General features: G+C 53.5%; 1 protein-coding gene across 1 annotated transcript in view; it reads right to left on the reverse strand.

Moving 5' to 3' along the window:
- Positions 1–1,059: 1,059 nt before the first annotated feature.
- The window catches only part of Lmf1 (lipase maturation factor 1), a 101,339-nt gene continuing 81,574 nt past the window's right edge, over positions 1,060–20,824 (reverse strand). The window contains exons 6-11 of the mRNA XM_050133411.1: positions 15,323–15,490; positions 5,861–6,044; positions 5,262–5,415; positions 4,929–5,112; positions 4,308–4,420; positions 1,060–1,269 (exon numbers count right to left, since the gene is read on the reverse strand). Coding sequence (XP_049989368.1) covers positions 1,083–1,269; positions 4,308–4,420; positions 4,929–5,112; positions 5,262–5,415; positions 5,861–6,044; positions 15,323–15,490 — 990 coding nt within the window. The 3' untranslated portion in view covers positions 1,060–1,082. The remainder of the gene's footprint in view (positions 1,270–4,307; positions 4,421–4,928; positions 5,113–5,261; positions 5,416–5,860; positions 6,045–15,322; positions 15,491–20,824) is intronic.

Raw genomic sequence — 20,824 nt, forward strand, 5'->3', positions numbered from 1 at the left:
CCAGGAAGGGCTGCTCAGGCTGCAGGCTGCCAGTCACTCCTGTGGTAGTCATGGCAGACTTGCTGGCTCCAGTCTCCCTGCTCTGAGGCTTGTCTGTCCCTGACACACACAGGGTGCCCTGTTTCCTTGGGAGCTGGAACACGGGCTCTCTGTTTGCACCTGGGCTGGCCGTCCCCCCCCAGACAGGCTGAGGGGGTGCTCTGTACAGACTTGTGCTCCCCCCCAACCAGCCTCCTCAGCTGAACCTTTTTGTTGTCCTTTCTGGGATTCTCTGCAGTGTGGCCCAGGGGCGGGCAACATGGGCTCCAGACACCATGCTTGGCAAGGAGGGGGATGGGAAAGCATTCTGAGTCTCTGCTGTCCTTGTGGCAGGAGAGCCTGGGCAATTCTCTCCACTCAGTGAAGTCTTATGTGTCTGTGCTTTCCACATATCCCTATGCTAGGGTGTGTAAGAAACCCATGAGCTCGTGTTTCTATGTGTGTCTGCCCAGGTAGTATGCAAGGGTCCCTGGGGGAGGGACCAGGCTGAGGATAGCAAGCCTCCTTCCTCAGGGAGATGGCGGGGTTTTGTGCTGCCACACTAGAGAGAGAGAGAGAGAGAGAGAGAGAGAGAGAGAGAGAGAGAGAGAGAGAGAGAGGAGAGAGAGAGAGAGAGAGAGCTGGGTACTGGCCTGAATATGAGCGTATGGTCGGGTTAGGTGAGAACTAGCCTCTAGCTCAGGGAATCTGAGGACTCCTAGGGTTTACCAACCTATGGGGTTGTTATCATAGCTCAGACTAAGAAAAGTTCCCCAAGTGACTGTCATCTAGATATGGGCAGTGGCCTCCTGTGATGGTGGAGGGGTGCCCATGTGACCCCTCTGTGTGGCCATATGCAGGGCATGGGGGTGATGAGGCTTCTCTGTAACAGAGAAGGGATAGCAAGGTGAGTGGGGACAGAGGCAGGAGGCTGGCAGTTACCGAAGCACAATCTTTTTCAATTCTCTTCTTGGCAGGACCGATGGGCTCTCTGGGCTCTGTGTGGGACCCATGGCCACAGCAGAAAGTACAGGCAGGAAAGCAGTTAGTCTCTGGTCTTTATTTCAGGATGTGTCTGGATGGGGTTTTGGCAGCGGCCACTCCCGAGTCCTAAAGAAGTCTTTCAGATCCTCAAGGTGGAGTGGGGGAAAGTAAGGACCAATTCGCTTGCGTATCCACCACTTGCCCTGGGCAGCGTGCTGGCCACTGGGGAGGCTGAACCGGTAACGGTAATGTTCTCCTCGGATCCACCTGCGGGGAAAATGTGTCAGCCTGCTGTCTCTTTGCCAACGCCCCCAGGCTCTTCATGGCCCCTGAACCCCAGAACGCAGGCCTAGGAACCTGCTGTATCCCAGAAGGCAGGCCTAGGAACCTGCCATCCTGGGGTGGGGCCCCATCAGCCTCACAACCAAAACATTCCCAGGCCTGTTACAAATCTTGGATGTAAGACAGGTACATCTGGGCTCCAGTGATGGCACACAGTCTATCCTGGGACTTGAGGGAGACCCTAGGTGATGCCCTGTCTCCATGATTCACCCTCTCCAACTTGTGCTACTAGGGTGTGCACAGGGCACAGCAAGCCTTGTGATGGGACCAGGGTGTGGGTCTCAAGGCACCACTGGTTCTTGGTGGGACAGCCTGGGACAGGGCTCAGGTGCCCAGGGTTGGGCATGGGAGGATAGGAAAGAGCCAGGGCCTCATGCTTTCCCTGACAGGTCTGTGAGGGTACGGAGGAGGACTGATACCACCCGCGGAATGTTCTAGAACATGACTGTGCTGGTTGGTTATCAGTGTGACACAAACTAGAGCCACCTGGGAAGAGGGAACGTCAGCTTCAGAACAGCCTCTATTAGTGACCTACAGGTGTGTTGGTCTGTGGGGTAGTCCTGGGTTGTGGAAGAAAGCAAACTGAGCAGGCGATGGACAGCAAGCCCGTGAGCAGCATCTCTCTGTGGTTTCTGCGGAGGCCGGAAGAGGGTGTTGGGTCCCCTGGAGCTTGTGTTACAGGCAGTGTGAGCTGCTGGGAACCAAACTTGGGTCCTCTGGAGGGGCAGGCAGTGCTCTTAACTGCTGAGCCATCTCTCTAGCCCCTATTTTCTCTCATTAATTTTATGAGTATGAATGTTTTGCCTGTAAGTGTATACATGCACCACATGTGTGCCCGATGCCAGTGGAGGTCAGACAAGGGTGCTGGATCCCTTGAACTAGAGTTACAGATGGTTGTGAGGATCAAAGTTGGGTTCTCTGCAAGAATAGCCAGTGCTCTGAACCACTGAGCCATCTCTCCAGCCTCCTTTTTTAGTGATCCTTTTAGAGGGCTGGGGACATAGATCAGCAGGTATAGTGTGTGATCCCTAGAAACCACATTAGAAAAAGAAAGCCGAGCGAGTGATGGACATTTGGAATCTCAGTGTTGGGAGGTGGGAAAAGGACAATCTCTGCGCTCTCTGGCTAGCCAGCCTCCTTGAGTTGGTGAGATCTGGATCGCAGTGTCCTCTGACCCTCAGTGGCAAGATGGTTGCTCTGGTTCTGACTGCTCAGTCCCTTCGCTGTCTACAGTTTCTCCACATCTCCTGTGCCTGATCTGCATCTCTCCAGGATTTACCATCTGGGGTTCCCTTTGTTTATTGATCTTCCAGGTCTGTGTTTTTTGGCAACTTTGGGAAATCTTCACTAACGCCTTCCCAGACCCAAGTGAACTCTTTCCCTGGGGGCAGCCACCCACCCTAGATCTTGTCGCGGTCCTCGGCCCACGCTCTACGCCGGCGCTCAGCTGGTTGCCCACACCGGGTCACCACTGACTCCTCCTTCATAGCCCATTTCTTCCTCCCCTCTTCCGGTGCTTTACCCCAGGGACTGCTTTTCCATCCTGAGTCTCCCCTGTTCTCCCTCTGTCGTGTTTCTTTGTTGACTCTTCTTGTGAGTGTTGTGTTTATAATCACCTCACGATTGCTGTGGGGAGAGTCAGCTGTTGAATTCGCTGACTGTTTATTCCTGATGGGTTCAATGTCTTCCTGGTTCTCAGTGTGCTCTTAACAGTTTGGGTGCTGGGATTCCAGATCACTTTCGACCCTTCTGTTGCACTGATTCTTCTAACTCCATGCTGGAAGTCCGAATTTTTTTTTACCTTGTATCCTGGCACTGCCAGGCAAAGGTGGCGGCACTCGAAGGCCCCCACTGATGACACGAAACCAAGCTGTCACTGCTTGCTGTGGTGAGCTCAGTGAGTGACCTCTCCTGCTCTTCCTGCTGGGTGGCTTTGGCTGGAGCCGAACGGTCTTGCTATAGCTTCTATCTCACCAGCGGCTCCTTTTTGGGCATCTGCTGCTGCTGCTGCTTCATCTCCACAGACAGGAAGCAAGACACGCTGGTGCTATCTTAAGGTTGATCCTCCCACTATGGCGACTCCAGAGTCGCCCACCCGTTCAGAACATCACAGCTGGCCATGGGGTGAGGCTGAGGTCGCATTCAGCTCTGCCACCAAGCAGAGTGTGATGACGGCCCCTCTGCTGGGCCATGCTCTGTGGCATTTGCTGTATTTCAGCATGCACATATATTAATAGTGACCATCAATTCACTACTGATTCACGCAAGAGGCAGCCGGGTCTGCATGTTCACATCCACAGATCGGCCTGTAGGCTTTGTCTCCACAAGGTACACCCGACCACATCCTCAGAGCCCCCCACTGGATCAGGAGACTTCATCCGAAGCCTCAGCCTTCCACCCATCCCAAGACGGTAGCCAGGAGGCTGGTCAGTGAAAAACTCTCCAGAGTCAGGAAGGACACAGCTCTGTGTCAGCACCGTTTGGCCACCAGCAAACCTGGGGATGCCTCCTGTGTATCCACTTCAGTGTGTGCCTAGTTCAGAGCTCCTGGTGGCTGCAGGGTGCTGGGTAGAGGGCAGAGAGGCAGGTGGTGCCTGGGAAGGGATGTCCCTACACCCCCAGTGCTAAAGTAGGCAGTGTGGGAAGGCACTTGGCTGGTTCCCTTGCCTGGGATGCCACACTTGCAGCTGCTCACGGCCCCTCAGTGCCCCTCCTGATAGCCCCGACAGCTGTGAGCAGCCCCAGGTGCAGCTGTCCTGAGACTTCTCCGGGGAGAGACAGGAACGTGTTTTCTGTCAGCATCAATGGTGGGCAGGACACAGGAGAGGGATGGGGCCAGGGCTGCTCAGTCCCCTAGTCTCTGGCGATGACTGAATTCCACATCATGTATCAGGGTGCCCAACTCAGGCACTAGTGAACACTACCCACTGACCACAGGCTGAAGTGAATAAGGAGACTCTTACCTGGGGGGAGCCCTGCCCTCAAAGGGGTTGAGGGCGAGCAGGGACAGGGCCTCAGCGTCACCAGCTAGGAGCTTCCCCGCCAGGTGGATGATCCACTCGTTCTGCTCATAGGTCTGAAAGGACAGTGTTCATGAGGTCAGAGTAGGGGCACAGCCACCCCTCAGCAAGCTGCCACTTGCCCCGGCGTAGTCGCTGCCTGGACACTCTGAATATCACCTGCTTCCCTGAGCTCCATAGTCTGGCATGGTTAGGTGGGCCAGGATTGGGTTTCCTCTGAGGGCCCACACGCCAATCTTCCAGGAACTGCCTGCTTCATGTTCTTCTTGGGGTCTCACCTGAGGAACACTCATTCACAAACCAGCCCTCAACTGTGTTTTCTACCTGGCTACTTGTCCTGGCCTGGGCCTTGGGGGGAGCTATCTGCAAGAACTTGGGGTGAGCTAGGCCTGCAGGTCTAGGTAAAAGCAAGGCCTGTTCAGTGCCTTGGGTGGGATGCACCTCTAAGGAGAGGTCCCCTCCTTTGTGACCCTTTTGGTAGGAGTCTGAGCATGCATGCAGGGCTTGTCCGTGGACAAAGGAGAGTTTGCGCCAGGTCAGAGCATCATGGTGGGACATTATTACCTGGAAAGCTGCGAACCACATCAGCCAGTCCAGGCGGTAGTGGTATGGAGAGATAAGGCATGGCCGCCTCCAGAGGTCTCCTGGCTTACACTTGAACTCATAGTCCTCCCACACTGCGTCGGGCGCACTGGCATTAGGGCTGGCTGTGCCCTGCAGGATCACCTCAGTCCGTTCCTTGGTGATACTGGGGGAGATGAAGAAGGTCAGCGAGACCACAGTATCTACCTTCCCCCAGCAGGAGAGGGGGATGCCATGAGCCCATGCCTCCCAAAAGTGAGCCAGGATGGACAGGAGGGCAGAGCCCAGTGCCCCAGCCAGGATGCTGGCCCATACCTTCCAAAGGCCCCGTAGGTGTTGACAATCCTGAGTGGGTTGAAGGAGGTGTTCATGACCTGCCTGGAGCTTAGCAGGTTGATGACCACAGGTACGCTGAGCCAGGCCACCAGGATGCCCAGGGAGAAGTTGACCACTTGCCGTACCATGCAGCCTAGTCCAAAGGTGGGGGTGGGGGGCAGAGTGGTCCTCATCAGCCAGGCTCCCAACCTCATGGCAAAGCCGTGCTATCCCTTCAGGAAACCTTGGCTGCTATTCCGCCACCTCAGCTCAGGAAGGCCTAGAGACATACCCAGCTGGCCATGAAAGCCACGGGCTGGGAAAGGTGTCCTGAGCCACAGCCCCTTGTGCTTGAGCCAAGAGCACCCCCTGAAGCCAGTCAGGAGGATGAAGCATGACTGTTCATGCAGGGGGCCCTGGAAGTGGCTAACGGGCCAACTGTCCTGGTAAAGGTAGGCAGCAGATGTTCCCCCCGGGGCCTACGGTACCCACCCTTCTCTTCCTGAGTGCCATTGAGCTGGTGGATACCCAACCTGCCTACATATCCATGAGACACTAGGCATGAGGGTCATTTTGCTAGCTGGTCTTGGTCCACCTACCGTATCTTGGCTTGGACTGGACCCCTTGTGTATCTTCCTTTTGCATCTTCAAGACTTGGTTCTTTAAGCCTCGAGGTCCTGAGGGAAACAGGAATCCCAGAGCTGCATCGTCGAAACAGGCAAGGCTGGGCACGATGGTGAGCCAGTTCAGGAAGCTCAGGTTCCCACTGATGATGAGGATCACCTGTGGGCGGAGACTGTACTGTAGTAGGCCTGGGAGCCGGGCCTGCCGTCCTCCATGTATCTGTGCGAGGTGCCCGCACTTCAGTAGCCCAGCACAGGCTCCAGGGGGGCTTCTGAGCCCCTCTTGTCCTTCTCTTGGCTCGGGGTGGGATCCTAGGTCCTCTCTAAATTTGCAGGTCCCGCTGAGGCCCCAGGTACAGAGCCTTTTACATTTGGGTATGAAACCCACACAGGAATTTGCAAGCCCAGGAAAGGCTGGAGTGTGTGTGTGGGGGATGGCCTGACCTATTTCTGTGGTGGCCTGAGAACCCTGGGCTTCCTGGGATATACCATGGTGGCAGCTCTGGCTAAGGTACTGAGGTACAGACTTTGCCTGGAGGTGAAGACATGAGAACCCAGGGGGAACTGGAGTTCACAGAAGGCAAAATAGAAACAGGAGACACCAGAGCGACCTATGACCTAGGGCTGAAGATAATGACCACCATGGATGCCCTTGAGACCTGGAGGACAGTGGCAGCTGGCCAGGAGTCATGGCTGAGAGGAAGGTTTACACCTGGGTAGGTACTTTAGTCAGACACCCCTACCCCGAAGGCCAACACCCCTCACACTCTGATGATCCTGGGCTCTCCCAAGTTCACAGAATGAGAGCTACAGGGTGGCTTCTAGGATACTGTGGAGGGTCACCTGGTAGGGACAACATCTATCTCAGAGTCCTTGCTTTTGCTCCGGCAGTGGACATGACCTGTGCCGGGTCCCGAGGCAGGCCTGTGGTGACTCTCTGACTACTCTGCAGGACGGCCGCAGGGTTTCACACTCTCACAAGTGGGGCCCAAGGCTGCCGCTCAGGGTTAATATAGGGTGCTACCTCCTGGCTGGGAGTCTCGGGTGAGGGCCTGCATTGATCAAGGTGCTGCTCTCGGCGTCTCGCCCGCCTCTCTCCCTGAACACTGGGTGCCTCGCTGCTGAGCGTGAATGCTTTCCTAGCATCTCCTGCTGGCTACACCCCAACTCATGCCCTGCCCCCCCTTTGATTGGATGGTTGGGGTTTTACATTTTCACAGGTCACAGCTGGTGCTTCCCGTTCCACCTGAGAAGTCCCTGTCTGCTCCACAGTGAGACTTCTATAAGCATAGGACCAGTTGCTTCTTCCTTCCCTTTTAGATGTCCACTGTGGATGGTCATGCTGTAGCAGCTAGACGGGCAGGTTCTATTTAGGTCTAGTATGACCCAGGGGCAAAGAGATGGAAGGAGGTGGGGGTCCCCAGATAGGAAGGTGGCAGAGGAGGCAGCTCTGACTTCCCAGCGCTGGAGGGGATGTGAGAGGCTGGTTGAACCAAGCTTGGGGAGCCCGGGGGCGAGAGAAAGACTTGGGAGAGCTCCTGACCCTTACCCCAGTAGGATCAGGAGCAGTCCCCGGGCTGTAGATTGTTATCGGATGATGGCACAACAAAGAGGGACAGCCCGGAGTCCAAGGTCCCTCGTACCAAGGGATGCAGGCGTGGGTTCCCTAGGGTGCTAGGAAGGCCATTTAGGTGCTGTGGAAGACCTCTCAGCATCCCTGTCTGTTCCTAGATGCGGTACCAGCCCTTCCAGTTGCCCTCTGTGGCTGGCCTGGTGTGCAGAATAATACCTCACTGGATAGCTGGACATGGCTTCCATATAGGTCTGTCCCTTCTTGAGGGCTTACAAAAGAACCCATGTGGTTCCAACTCTATCCCCTCAGTCTCTATGTGGTCTGCTCCATCTGGGAATCTGTGCAATCTAGCACCCAGACGTGTGCTGTTCCTTCCCCTCAGCAGAAGTCTGAGAAATGCATTGTTTCCAAACACCTCACACACAGAAGGGCCATCACAGGCAATCATCCCACCCTGCCAGAGCTGCAGAGCTCCTCTGCACACCCCAGGAGTCCAGCCAATGATTTCCCAGGTTAGCCTCCATGGTCTAACCTGCACCTGTGGCTTTCTGTGCTTCTGTGATCTGTGCAAGTATTGTTCCCAACAAGGGGAATTTGAGGGGCTGACTCTGCTTTATGTGGTCAGGGTTGCCAATGTAGCTGCATCCCACGGCTCTGCCCTCTCCCGCTCAGCATCTGCTCTCTTCCAGAGCTGGGGAGTCTGCCTGCCCCCTCCCACATGTTCAAGGTATTCCATTTAAAATGTCATCCAGTCCACTTGAAACTGAGTCCTAGAGTAGGGACCGTGACCAAATCAGTCCCTCAAGTCCTCCTAGCTGGTGACAACAATGAACGCAGATAAAGAAGCTCAGGAAATCATGACCAGGACAGACTTGAAGAAACCACACAGGTGCTGCTCAGTTTCCAAAAGCAGAGACAAGAGTGACCGTCAACTGCACATCATATACAAAGGTGAGGGCCATCTGGAGTGACGTGTGATAGAGAGTAGGGGAAGGACACCTTTCTGAGGTGACAGGGAAGCTGTCAAGCAGCTAGGTGTGGTGGTGCGTGTCCCAGAACTTGGAAGTGGAGGCAGGAGGGCTGGCTGCAAGTTCGAGCCTAGCCTCAGCTACCTCATGAAGCCTATCTTGGGGTGGAGGCAACCTCTGTGAAGAACGAGAAACCCAGTGCAATGGAAACTCTCAGGAATCGATGAGGGTGACCTAGCTAATACCCCTAGTCACGGGGGACATGGAGCCTGAATTGGCCATCTCCTGGAAGTCCAGGCAAGACGTCCAGTGGAGGGGTTGGGACACCAACCCAGCCACAAAACCTTGGTCGGACAATTTATCCTGCCTTCAAGATGTGCCCATAAAGGTGGCACACAGACTGTGAGAATGGTCAACAAAGGACTGGACCAGCTTGAGAGGGAGCTCATGCCGAGGGCCAGGAAACAGGCAGGACAGGCCAGAGACCTAGGACAGAACCAAACGTGACTGCAAAAAAGTAAAAAAAAAGTCAACGAAAGGATTCCTGATGATATTCTGCTATACTCAGATTGGTGTCTGGCCCAGCTGTCATCAGAGAGACGTGACCCAGCAACTGATGGGAACAGATGCAGAGACCCACAGCCAAACACTAGGCAGGGCTTGGGGAATGCTGTAGAAGACAGGAAGGGAGGATTTGAGGAGCCAGAGGGGTCAAGGACACCATGAGAAAACCCACAGAATCAACCAAGCTGGGGTCCTAGGGGCTCACAGAGACTGAACCCACAACCAGGGAGTCTGCATGGTACTGACCTAGGCCCTCTGCATATATGTGACAGTTGTGTAACTTGGTCTTCTTGTGGGACTCCTAACAGTGGGAGCAGGGGCTGTCTCTGACTCTGTGGCAGGTTTTTGGGACCCTTTCCACCTAGCAGATTGCCTTGTCCAGACTTAAATCAGTGCCTAGGCTCACTGTAACTTGATATACCATGGCTGGTTGATATCCATGGGAGGCCCACTCTTTTCTGAAGAGAAATGGAGGAGAAGGAAAGGATTGGGGGGCAGGGCTGACAGGAGAAGAGTGGGGGAACCTGTAGTTGGGATTTAAAATAAACAAATAAATAGATACAAAAAGCGAGAGCTGGGTGTGGTGGTGGGGTATGGAGAGGCAGAGGCAGAGGCAGGCGGAGCTCTGAGTTTGAGGTCAGCCTGCTCTCCAAAGTGAGAGAAGCCCATCAAGAGAACACCAGCAAATCTAACAAACAAAGCAAAATACTCTCCAGATGAATCTGATTCCCGTGTAAGCTTGGAGTTACCCAGTGCAGAGCGCTAAAAAGGTGAAATGCGCATTAATATTCAGGTCTTTGTGGTTTGGAGGACCAGCTCAGTGGTAAAGAACACTTGCTGGCCTTGTAAAGGACCCAACTTCTCTCCAGCAGCCACATGATGTGGCTTAAAATCCCCCGTGACTCCCGTTCCAGGGACCTGACGCCCTGTGCTGGCCTGTGCAGCCCTTTCACGCACACATGCACACCCTCACATATGTGTTAAAAAGTCTTTAAAAATTTAAGTCGTTAAAATTTTTTTATAATACTAAAAATGAATATAAATGAATATAAAAATTAGCCAGCAACACAGAACTTTTTAGCTTTGAGACAGGGTCTCTGGGCCCAGGTTGTTCTCAAACTCCCAACCCTCGTGTGCCAGCTCCAGAGTGCCAGGGTTACAGCTGTGTGCTGCATGCCTGCCTTAGAACTGACTTTTGTTACAACAGAATAATCATCCCAAGTGGTAGCCCAACTGTGCTGAAACACACCTAACCGGCTGATGAAGCATTGTTTCCGGGGTGTCTGTACAGGTCCAGAAGGAAGATTTGAAAACCTTGGAAATGCCAGCCAGAGTTATGACTGCCCTGCCCGGTGCACCGTCTATCAATCCCCCCGCCCCCCCAAGGTCTGGAAAGAGCAAAAGTGTCCAGGAAGGGCATCACTTCTCTCTCTGAGCTGGACATCCACCTCCTCCTGCTCTGGCCTGCGGCGGTTCCTGGTCCATGGATGAAGCCAGGGTGAAGACTACTGGCTTCCATCCATGGCTCTTGGTCCTTGAGTTTGGACTGGGACCAGACTACCAAAGAGCTTTCTCGGGTTCCCAAACTTGCAGGTGGCAGATCCTAAGAGTTCCCACGGTGCACAGGCTGAGTAGCCACTCCCCTCTAATCTGTGTGCTCTGTAGGCTTCTCCTCCAGGGACCAAATCCGCGGTGGAAATGTGTAAATTGCCCTCACTCCTGTGCCCAGCACATACACGGCCCTTAGATTTGTGTCCTTCTATCCCTGCGCCCGGAACCTTCTCTCCCTAGCTTTCAGGGGCAGGTGACAGCCTTCATTCCTTCTTTTCCCAATCACGGTTATGTTTATGGAAAGCAAGGCATGGAAAAGTGCTGTTATGGTTCTCGGTGTGTGTCCCAAGACACTGCTCAGTGCTGCTCAGGAAGGGCCTCAGGAGGCACCCAGCTACTGCAGAGGGCTCAGGGCATCCCTTTGGGCTGTAGTTTTAGAACCTGTAGTCTTGAAGGCTCTAGTCAGCACCTTCCTGGAGAGACAATGGATCACATGACAGACGGTGACTTTGGATCCTTACCAGTAACTGCTCTCCTTCTGCCTACAGACACCTTCTCAGACAATTCAAAGTGTCTCTAGCTCCCAAGCAGAGAGGCTGCAACTCAACACCTCGCGGTGGTGAGGCTATGGCTGACCACTCTGTTGAGATGACATGCCCACCTGTTGCAGACCCTTGTCTGGTGAGGCTGGGGTGATGTCCTGTGGTCATGAGCCAGGGGTCATTCCCTTGGGCAGACTCAGCTGTACTGCTGATGACCTAGAACCCTGCATGGCATGAGGCCTCTTCAGCTTCCTGGCAGCTATGGTTACACATCTGGGGAACTCTGAATGACACAGACCCACCCTAGAACTCATGGCCTTGGGGTGGGGGGCAGCAACTTAAGAAAGGAAGGGTTTGTCTCACAGTTCGAGGGCACACAGTCCATGATGGAGGTAAAGCAAGGCAGTGGGAACTTGAGGTGGCTGGGCACATTAGACCTGCTGTCAGGAAGCCAAGAGAGATGAATAAGGCGCTCGGTTCTCTTTTCTCCCTCTTCCTAATTTATTCAGTCTGGGGATGGTATGACCCACGTTCAGAGTGGTAGTTTTCTCTCCTCAGTAACCCTCTCCAAAACACCCTCACAGACATGCCAAGGTGCTAACACAGGTGAACCGTCACCGGGTGACATCCTGTTTCTAACAAAGCACTGTGGAGAGCCTGTGACACTTTGCCCAGGTGGACAGATGGGGCTGTGCTCAGGGGTCAGGCCCGCGAGGCCCACGCAGCTCAGGATCCCCTCCCCGCACAGCCTGTTTATTGGGTAAGACTGGGATTCATCACGTAGCACATGGTCCGAGTGCTCCAAAGGGATCTTATCTCTCTTGTTTTCCTTCTAGCATCACCGCAGCCATCCCTTCTGAGGGAAATGAATCTCGTCACAGCCCATCTGTGTTTACCTCTGGCCGGTAGGGTCCTCAAGGAACTCTCAGTGTGCTCTGTAGATGACCGGCTTGGAGCACAGCCGGGCGAGGCTCGGGACGGCAGAGGAAGATGAACGTTGTGTTGGTGGAATTCGGCCCCAGAGAGGCTCTAGCAGATGTTCCAGGCAGATGCAACATGACCCCAAAAGGAAGAGGGGGGATTTCTGGATGTCCCTGCTGGGCTTGCAGTTACCACAGAGGACACAGGCCTGCAGGCAGGCTTCCCACAGGGGAGACAGGAGCTTGAGAAGACCAGAGGACATGTATGTGGTCACAGGGACCTTCCACAGAAGACATGCATGTGGTTACAGGGACCTTCACGGAGCGCAGGTATGTGCTCCCAAGACATCTGGGTAACCCCAAGTGACCTTAGCAGAGGAATCAACTTCAAAACTGCCTCCCAAGACCCTTTCTTGCCTTCTCTCCACAGAGTCTCAGGTCCAACCCCACCTCCTTCTTGTTCCTTGGTGGGGACTGATACCATGGTGGGCCTCGGAGATGTCCTGACCCAGCTCAGCAGCGGAGGCTGACCATACCGCCCCTTCCGGGGTCATCCCCTCAGAGCTCTTCAGCTCTTCCCACGTGGATCCTGCGGCCTTGCAGGGATCCTAGGAGCAGCTGTGTAAACCGAGTGTGGGAGGAAGTGAGTGAACTCAGACTCTGCCTGGCCCACAGGAAGGAACACAGGAACCAATGGGTCAGGACACAGTGCAGCTCCACACCAGGCTCCTCTCAGACGCCCCAGAGTGCCGGGTGCTGGGGGTTGGCACTGCACTCTCGACACCTTCCACGGGGGCTCTTGGGATGGTAAAGGCCACACCTGCTGACCCTGATCCTATACTCATGATCCTATACTCAACTCTGCCTGGGGGACGTCAGACCAGTCCTGGGGAAAAGCCCTAGCCCTGGATAGCTCCATTTCTTCTGGACGTGGTGTGACCAGTTCATGTTCTCCACCGTGGGAGTCAGGTGGAAGCTGCTGGCCAGGAATCCCCTCATGACAGAGCAAATGCTGGGAATTCACGGCTGCCTCTGCAAGGACTACAAGGAGTTAACAAAGGCTCAAGGCTGCTGGCAGCTCTTGGAGGGTGTGGTGTAGGCTTCTTCATTTTCTAGGGTGTCCCACGTGGGGGTTGCTGGGAGAAGCTTGCTGTACAGCTCCTTGTACACAGGAAGAGGAGACTCCTGAACCCCAGGAGACCCCAGAACCCAAGGCGTCTGCTCTGCCCAGATGAGGACTCTTGCTACCTGTCTCTGGTACCTGTGCAGCCAAGGCACTGCAGGCAGCCATTCCCAACATCATGGCAGCCCTGGTCTCTGCAAAACTCCCCCGTGTTTAGTGTGGAATGCATGTGCCTGCCCTGACCCTTATTCTCCCTGAGGCTTTGGGTATTATTGTAGAAGGCTCAGTCTAGGCACCAACTTCCTCACTAGGCCATGCTGGCCCAGGAGCATCCCCACCACCCTCCCCAACCTTACACATGGGCCAGGACAAGAGGGCAGAGACACTCCCAAGGCTACGGCTCTTCCTCAATGTCTGGTCCATCCAGCTGGATGATCTTGCTCCTCAGGCAGGGTGGGTTCTGGGAGCCAGTAGTCATCTCAAGACTGGAACTGCCTGTGGCCTCCAGAAGATGTGTGGAAATAGGCACTCCAGGCAAATCTAAGCTCTGAAGAGATATGAGTAGTTACACCGTAGGGAGGAGCCTGGAACACATGACTGAGAGAAGCTCGGGGAAGCCTGCAGACCAGGGGGTCAGGGGAGAGGAGGATGAAGCAGTGCTCCCATGACTCTCAGGGTGGGAAGAGGTCTGCACGACAATGACATTCTCCATTGCCCAAACCCAAAGAACGCTCTGCGGCCTTTGGTGAGTCTTGCATCATGATGGCACCTCCACCTTGTACCCAACAGTGGGAAGTGCTCATAGTGGGGATGTGGGGCACAAAGGAATTTTCTCCAATCTCTGCATAACTTCTAGAGCATTCTGATTAAAAGACAAAACAAAACGGAGCCAGTATGTTAGAGCACTAGAGCTCGTGAACAGGTAGTGGCCAGAGATGATGGAGCAGCCAAAGGTCACTGCGGCAGAGGTGCCAGTGAGACTCAAACACCTGCTCCCCGTCAGTCCTGATCTAAACAGAGCTCTGCACGGAGAGAAGGGACACGAGAGAGACAGGCTCAGGGACCCAAACTTTGCACCGAGGAGAACATGATGTTCCCTCTCCCCTCTGCACTAATAAATCTGAAAACAGCTGAAGCTGACATATTTATTCCCAGGAAGATGCTGACTGTCAAAGCTGCCTCGAAAAGGGTGTCCCACAGCCACAGTCCGCACCACGGCAAAGCTCTCAAAGCTCTGTGCAGAAGCACACCCAGCATTGCCCAGGCTCCTGAGAACAGGCTGCCTGGGTCTCCATGGACCCTTCACAGAGAGCGGACAGTCTTCTGAGCCCAGACAGGGAATCCACACTAGGCCCACATTATGTTGGAAAACTACAGACAGGTCTCTCTCACTGACAACCATGCAAAATCTAAAACAAAACATTGGCAAATTAGCCCCAGCAATATATTAAAATATCTACAGCATGACCAAACTGAGTTTATTCTAGAATATGAAACTAGCTCAACCGGAGCAGCGGTAATGTAATTCACCTCATTAACATATTGAAGGGGAAAACCCTGCGACCCTCTCCTGACTGATGGTCAACATTCATTCATGACTGAAAAGAGAAAACCAAAACCACAAGGTGAGCCCGGCCTGGTGGTGCAGGCCGATCATCCCAGCTGCCGGGAGGGCTGAGGAAGGAGCAGCACAGACAACTGCCTGAGACCCTGACTCCAAAAGCAAATGGAGGGGAAGGCATAGAGGCACATGCCTGTGACATCAGCCCTCAGGAAGTAGAGGCTGAGGGACCACAAGTTCCAGGACAGTCAGGGCCACATGGCAAGACCCTGTCTTAAGCAACTTACCCAATTCCTAGTAGACTGATGTCTATGTAGAGCAAGACACCTAACATTCTAGGGTTGGATCCAAGAACACAGGGTGTGTCTGTGTGGAACAGAGGGGTGCCTGAGCAAGGTCTGTGTCGCTCCCTGCAGGCAGCTCCCTGAGGGCAACCAGACACCACCGTGGGCTCGTGGAAGCTGGGAAGGGGACCCTGGAATCCAGCCTGGATCAGATGCAGTGGGGCTCCTGCAGGGGGTGAGATGGAGCTGAAGAAGCCACTCCCCTGGGTGCTAACTCAGAAATGATGAGGCAGGCTCTTGTCTTCTGTAGACACACGGGGACCCCAAGTGGTGGCACCCTGGCACAGCCTACCTGGAAAAGGATCTGCAGCACCCCGTGAAGAATGCACATCCGGCGCCCGAGGAACAGGAAGAAAGGCACAACGAGTTCCAGGAAGTGGTTGCTGAGTGTCTCAAAGTGATGGAACCACCAGGGTGACCTGTGCAGGTAGTAGGCCATCGGGTTGGGCACTGGCTGGGTCTGTGGGGACAAAAAGAGGCTTTTGAGTTACCCACCTTGGCTGACGAGGGTGGTACTGCCCTGGCTATGAAGAAGCCATCTGTTCTCTAGCCCTGTGCATTTGCAACTGGCCTAGCCCATCGGGGCTGGAGGACTTCTGTGGGCAGGCTATTTTTGAAGCAAAAGCAAAGTTTTTTTTTGTTCTGTTTTAAACCCTCATTATCTATAGGCAAAAGCGTACGCTATCGCTGAAGGAGAAATCTTTAAAGACTTGTGAACAGATGAAGAATCTAAAGATGTAAGAACCAGCCTGCTGCCCCTAAGCACCAGTGGAATTGTGGGTGGCAGCTGCCTGGGGCTCATGGCTCACTGAGTTGCCAGTGGCCTGCCACCCAGTACTCACAGCCCACTGCCAGGTTTTATGGCCCCTAGGATCCCTTTTACCCCTCAGGGGATCCCGCAGACCCATGTGGGCCTGTTCCACAGGAAATGGGTTTGAGCATAGGGAACTGGAGTCGGGGATAAGGGTCACAGGAGCAGTGGCCCTGGAAACAGGAGCAGGAGGTACAGGGAGGCAGAGAAGGGGCTGCCATGGTGCTCAGAGGACAGAGCTTGGTACTTTGCTGCTTCTTAGGCACAGTCCCTTCAGGATTTCACCTGGGCCACGGAGCACTTAAGTGCATGGAGCACTTAAGTGCATGGAGCCCACTTGTCAGCTCACCCCATCTTCATAGGTGTGGAGCCCCTCCCAGAAGGACACCTCCCCTGAAGCCCTGGGCCTCTACATGTGCCCTGCTCCACCCCACACGGGGACCCTGCTACTTGAACCGCCCATGTGATCACAAGAAAAATAAACAGCCTAGTAGGACAGAACAGAAACCAAGCTTTTCATTTAACGATGCTTCAGGCCACCCTCAGTCTAGCTCTGTGGGGCATCACCGCCCCTCTTCTAACTGGTTCAAGCAAAGTGACCCCGCAGCCCTGTGCCAGGAGACAGAGGCCATTGTGAGATCTTTGTCCGCCAGAACCACCTTCTCTTCAGCTGTGGACCCTTTACTTTCTCCCAGATCCTTCACTCCAACAGGACCAGAAACCGGAGCACTCTTGGCTTGCTGCCCCTCCCCCTTCCATCCTCCTGGGCTGCTGCAGCCCTCGTCACTGTTCCCTGTTGGGCAGATTCTGGGAATCAGTGTGTTGACCTCCACATCCCTTGGACTTGGAGACTCTGTGTCCCGACTGGAGACACCATTTGCAGAGGAACAGTCTAAGGATGAGAGTAATGGACCATCACAGCCTCTGACCCTCAAAACTTTCAGAGGTTCCAGCAAGGGTAGGAAAGCAGACGACTAGGGAGGGTGACCATGGCCACATGCATACTGGCAAGCGAGTACAGGGCTGGCAAAGACATCACCTCAGGTCGGTAGGAAACTGCCTGCAAAGTCACTGCTTCAGATCCGCACAGTGTCTGTCAGCTTGAAGGACAGTGTACCACAAAGAATGAGACACCGAGATGCAGGCATTGATCCCAGCTCAACCAGGGGTCTATGCAAACTCAGCGAGGCAGATGCTGGGAACTAGAAACTTGGTTCTACCCCAGTCCTCATGGGCTTTCCTAGACCAGATAAGAAAACGAGAGTAGTGATCAGAAGGTAGTGTTAGTGAGAGGTGCTGCCAGCCTTCCTGACAACGGGGTGGGGGGCAGTTCCTCCGAATGCTGCACCTCTGCCGAATGCATCCCGGGAAGCACAGCTTTCCGGGATCTGTGGGCCAGGGCCTGACTGTCCAGCAGGGTCTGTTCTGTGACCTGAGGCCTCAAGGCACAGCACAGGGTCATAAGGGAGGGATGCAGCCTGTCTGCATACCATGCTAGGGACAAGGCTCATTTCTGTTTGCATAAAAGCTGGGGAGTGGGTAAGTGTGATTGTGGTGGGGGTGGCAACGTTGCACCCTGTAAAGCACAAGAGAGCACTGAGAGCCGCTGACACCGCAGCCCTGCTGGGGGCCCAGCTTGACGACTCATCAGACAGCAGTGACCAAGCATCTCCATGGGCACAGTGTATTCAGACCTTGGGCTATGGTTTACAAACATGCTCTATAAAGAGACTATCTTAAGTAAGAAAAAGACGAGGAAACACAGGGGGTGAAGATGCTTAGCTGGGGATCCCGAGGGCGGCACATCTTGGGGAGACACAGGTCTGTGCTGTTGTTGCACTGGTCCCTGCTGAAAGAAAAGTCTGCCTCCTCCCTCCAGAGACAGAAGATCCCATGCTTGGGGCTGACATAAAGGGAACACCTTATTGCCACCTGGAGGACAAATTTCTTACAACTCTCAAGTGCCAGCCACACGCTGAGCTGCTCACCGAAGATGCTGCCCTCCACAGCCCTCACCACTGGCCAGTCCCTGGAGCTCACTGGAAGGCAGAGCAGGTGCGGTGGCAGGCCCAAAGCTCAGATTGTTATGGGGTAAAGTAGTCTTTCTGTACCTGAATACTGCTCGTCACTGGGGAATGTGGAGGTGACAGTGCCAAGCTCCTCCCTGGAATGACTCACGCTCATGGTGTGGCCTCAGCAGGGTTACCATGTTCTAGGAGCAGAGCAGACCAGTGGCCTATGGATCACGGTGACTGGCTCTTGGAGCTGAAGACCCAACATGGCAGGCACCTCTGGGCAGCAGTGGAAGGTCTGGGGTGGGGGCCCTTACGGTGCTGAGCACTGGCTGCAGGCTGTTTCCCATATCCCAGGGTGACTGGGGGCGAAGAGAAGGGAACGCTAGCCATAAAGGTGCTCATGTAAAGATGACCACAGCACTGAGAACCGGATGAGGTCACGTGGGTCCCTCTGGGGTACAGATGGCCACAGATGGCATCTACCAGCAGCTCCCCATGTGCACCTGATGGATCAACTGAGAAGAGAGTCCGTGTCCTCTCTTCTCAAGCCCCAGCTGGCCACCAAAAGATACAGGCAAGAGATGTCTCATGGCCTTATGCAGCTAGGTTAGCAGGGACACCCCACTGTGAGACAAGCTCCCTCCGTGTGAGGAAGACCAGACATTGTGAAGGCCACCCTGCTGTGGGGATGGTTACCCTACTCTCAGGAACGTCATTTCCATGTGACAAGGGTCTCCCTGCTGTTAGGAAGGCCACCTCCACATGAGAAAGTCCACTCTGCTGTGTATCTATCGGTCATGCTGTGGGTGTGCAGCCACAAGGGGCCGCACTGATGTTCTGAGGGTACTGGGGATCCTGGCACACTGCACTGGCCTTCACCTGAAGTGTGGCTGACCCTGTAAGGCAGAACCTCCAAGAACCTGGAACATCGCATCACAGGACCCTTGAAGGGAAAAAGATCCCTTTCAGTTCAAAAGCTGTTGTGTCTGCAGCAGGCTTGTGATCCCAGTCTTTGTTTCCCACGCAACAATCAGACATGCATTTTACAGCCATTATAGGTCTAAGAGCAGCATTATTGGAACTTTGGCTTATGATCCCATGCTCTGTTTTCACATAACTTGAGAGATAAACACATTTAAAGTATTGTTAGCTCGAGCTTTGGATTCAAATGTACAAAGACATAATTCCAAGGCGTCAACAAGTGAGGGGAGCAGGACCGGGCACATGGGAGCAGGATGTTCACTTGTATGCTACTGCGTGAGGCGAAACTGGTATAAATCACTTCAGGATGTTCTATGTAATTCCCATGGAAACTGCAGAGCGGAAGAGAAATCGCACAAAAGGTAACAGGGAAAGATTCTACATTTGTACCATTAAAAAGGCACGTGACAGGTTTACCAGCGCAAGAGTCTGAAGAGGAGAAGGGTGTGTATGCGAAGACAGCCGTGGAAGCTGAGATGGAACCGCACAGAGAAGATTAAAGAGACAACAAGCACCAGTGGCCTGGGGACACTGAGGCAGGACAGCACACAGGTAATCCGATCCCCAGAGGAGGAGACGTGAAACAGTCTTCAAATGTGATGGAGCCCACACCCCACAAATATGAAAACCTCAGCAGACTGCAAGCGAAAGCAACAGGAAGAAAATGACACCACCCTAATCAAACTGTTCAAGATTCGTGATAAAGAGAAGAATCTTGAAGCAAACAGAATGGAGTTGTTACAGAGACACAGAGGCGGATTCCTCCTGGGGAATGACGCAAGTGAGGAGACACAGACACCCTTAGGGCACTAGCCTGTCAGCCTAGAGTTCTGAACTCCAGGGGAAATAAAGACACTAGCAGGCAGCAGCCTGCCACGAGATTCCATCTCCTATGAGTCACACTATGAGAGGGTGAAGGAAACTAGAGAAAGAGAAGTCAAGCATGGGAGTCTGCAAGCCTACGAATAAGCTCAGAGGCTACTTTCTACTTTAATTATCTTTTAAAACTATTTTATTAAGCCGGGTGGTGGTGGTGCACAACTTTAATCCTAGCACTTGAGAGATAGAGGCAGGCGGATCTCTGTGAGTTTGAGGCCAGCCTGGTCAACAGAGTGAGTTCCTGGCGGCCAGAGCTACATAAAGAAACCCTTGTCTTGAACCCCCCCCCCAAAAAATCAAAAACAAAAAGCAAACAAAACCATAACTATTTTATTATTATTATTAGTGTGTGTGTGTGTGTGTGTGTGTGTGTGTGTGTGTGTGTGCGTACATGCACACGCACCACAGTACACGTATGGAGGTTCACCAGGCTTGCTGGGTAAGGGTTTATACCCGCTAAGCCATCTCACTGGCCCTTAATTAAATATCTTGATGTGAACATCAAACAACACAGTTACAATGTATAAAAGCCAACAGAGTGACCACAGCAGCAGGCATTGGAGTGCTGGTGTCAGAATACTGTAAAGTTCCTTCAGATTCAAATTAGTTTCACTTGAATGTGAACCGAGGTGGTCACTCATCCATTACGTCTCATACATGCATGCATGCGAGTGTGTGTGTATACATATGCCTGTGTGCAGAGCATATGTGTGTAAGGGTGTGTGTGCACATGCATGCGCGCACACATACAGTATAAATCCCGAAATGACCACAGAAATAAAATAACAAATATTGACACAAAGTTAGAGCTAGCAAGCCAAACAATGACTAAGTAACCAAATGAACAAAGAGTTACACAGAGTTATAGCTAGTAAAAAAGGAAGGAAATAAGAGCTACAAAAATATTCAATGAACTCACAAAAAAGTCAGAAAAATATGAAAAAAGGGGATAAAGAATAGATGATAGGAAGAGAAAAACTGTTTGTTCCAGGCTGGGGGGTAGTGGCGTACGCCTTTAATCCCAGCACTTGGGAGGCAGAGGCAGGTGGATCTTCATGAGTTTGAGGTCAGCCTGGTCTACAGAGTGAGCTCCAGGACAGCCAAAGCC

Source organism: Alexandromys fortis, unplaced genomic scaffold (assembly GCF_014885135.2).
Source record: "Alexandromys fortis isolate MF-2015 unplaced genomic scaffold, M_Fortis_MF-2015_v1.1 scaffold_29, whole genome shotgun sequence".
Taxonomy (NCBI): Eukaryota; Metazoa; Chordata; class Mammalia; order Rodentia; family Cricetidae; genus Alexandromys; species Alexandromys fortis.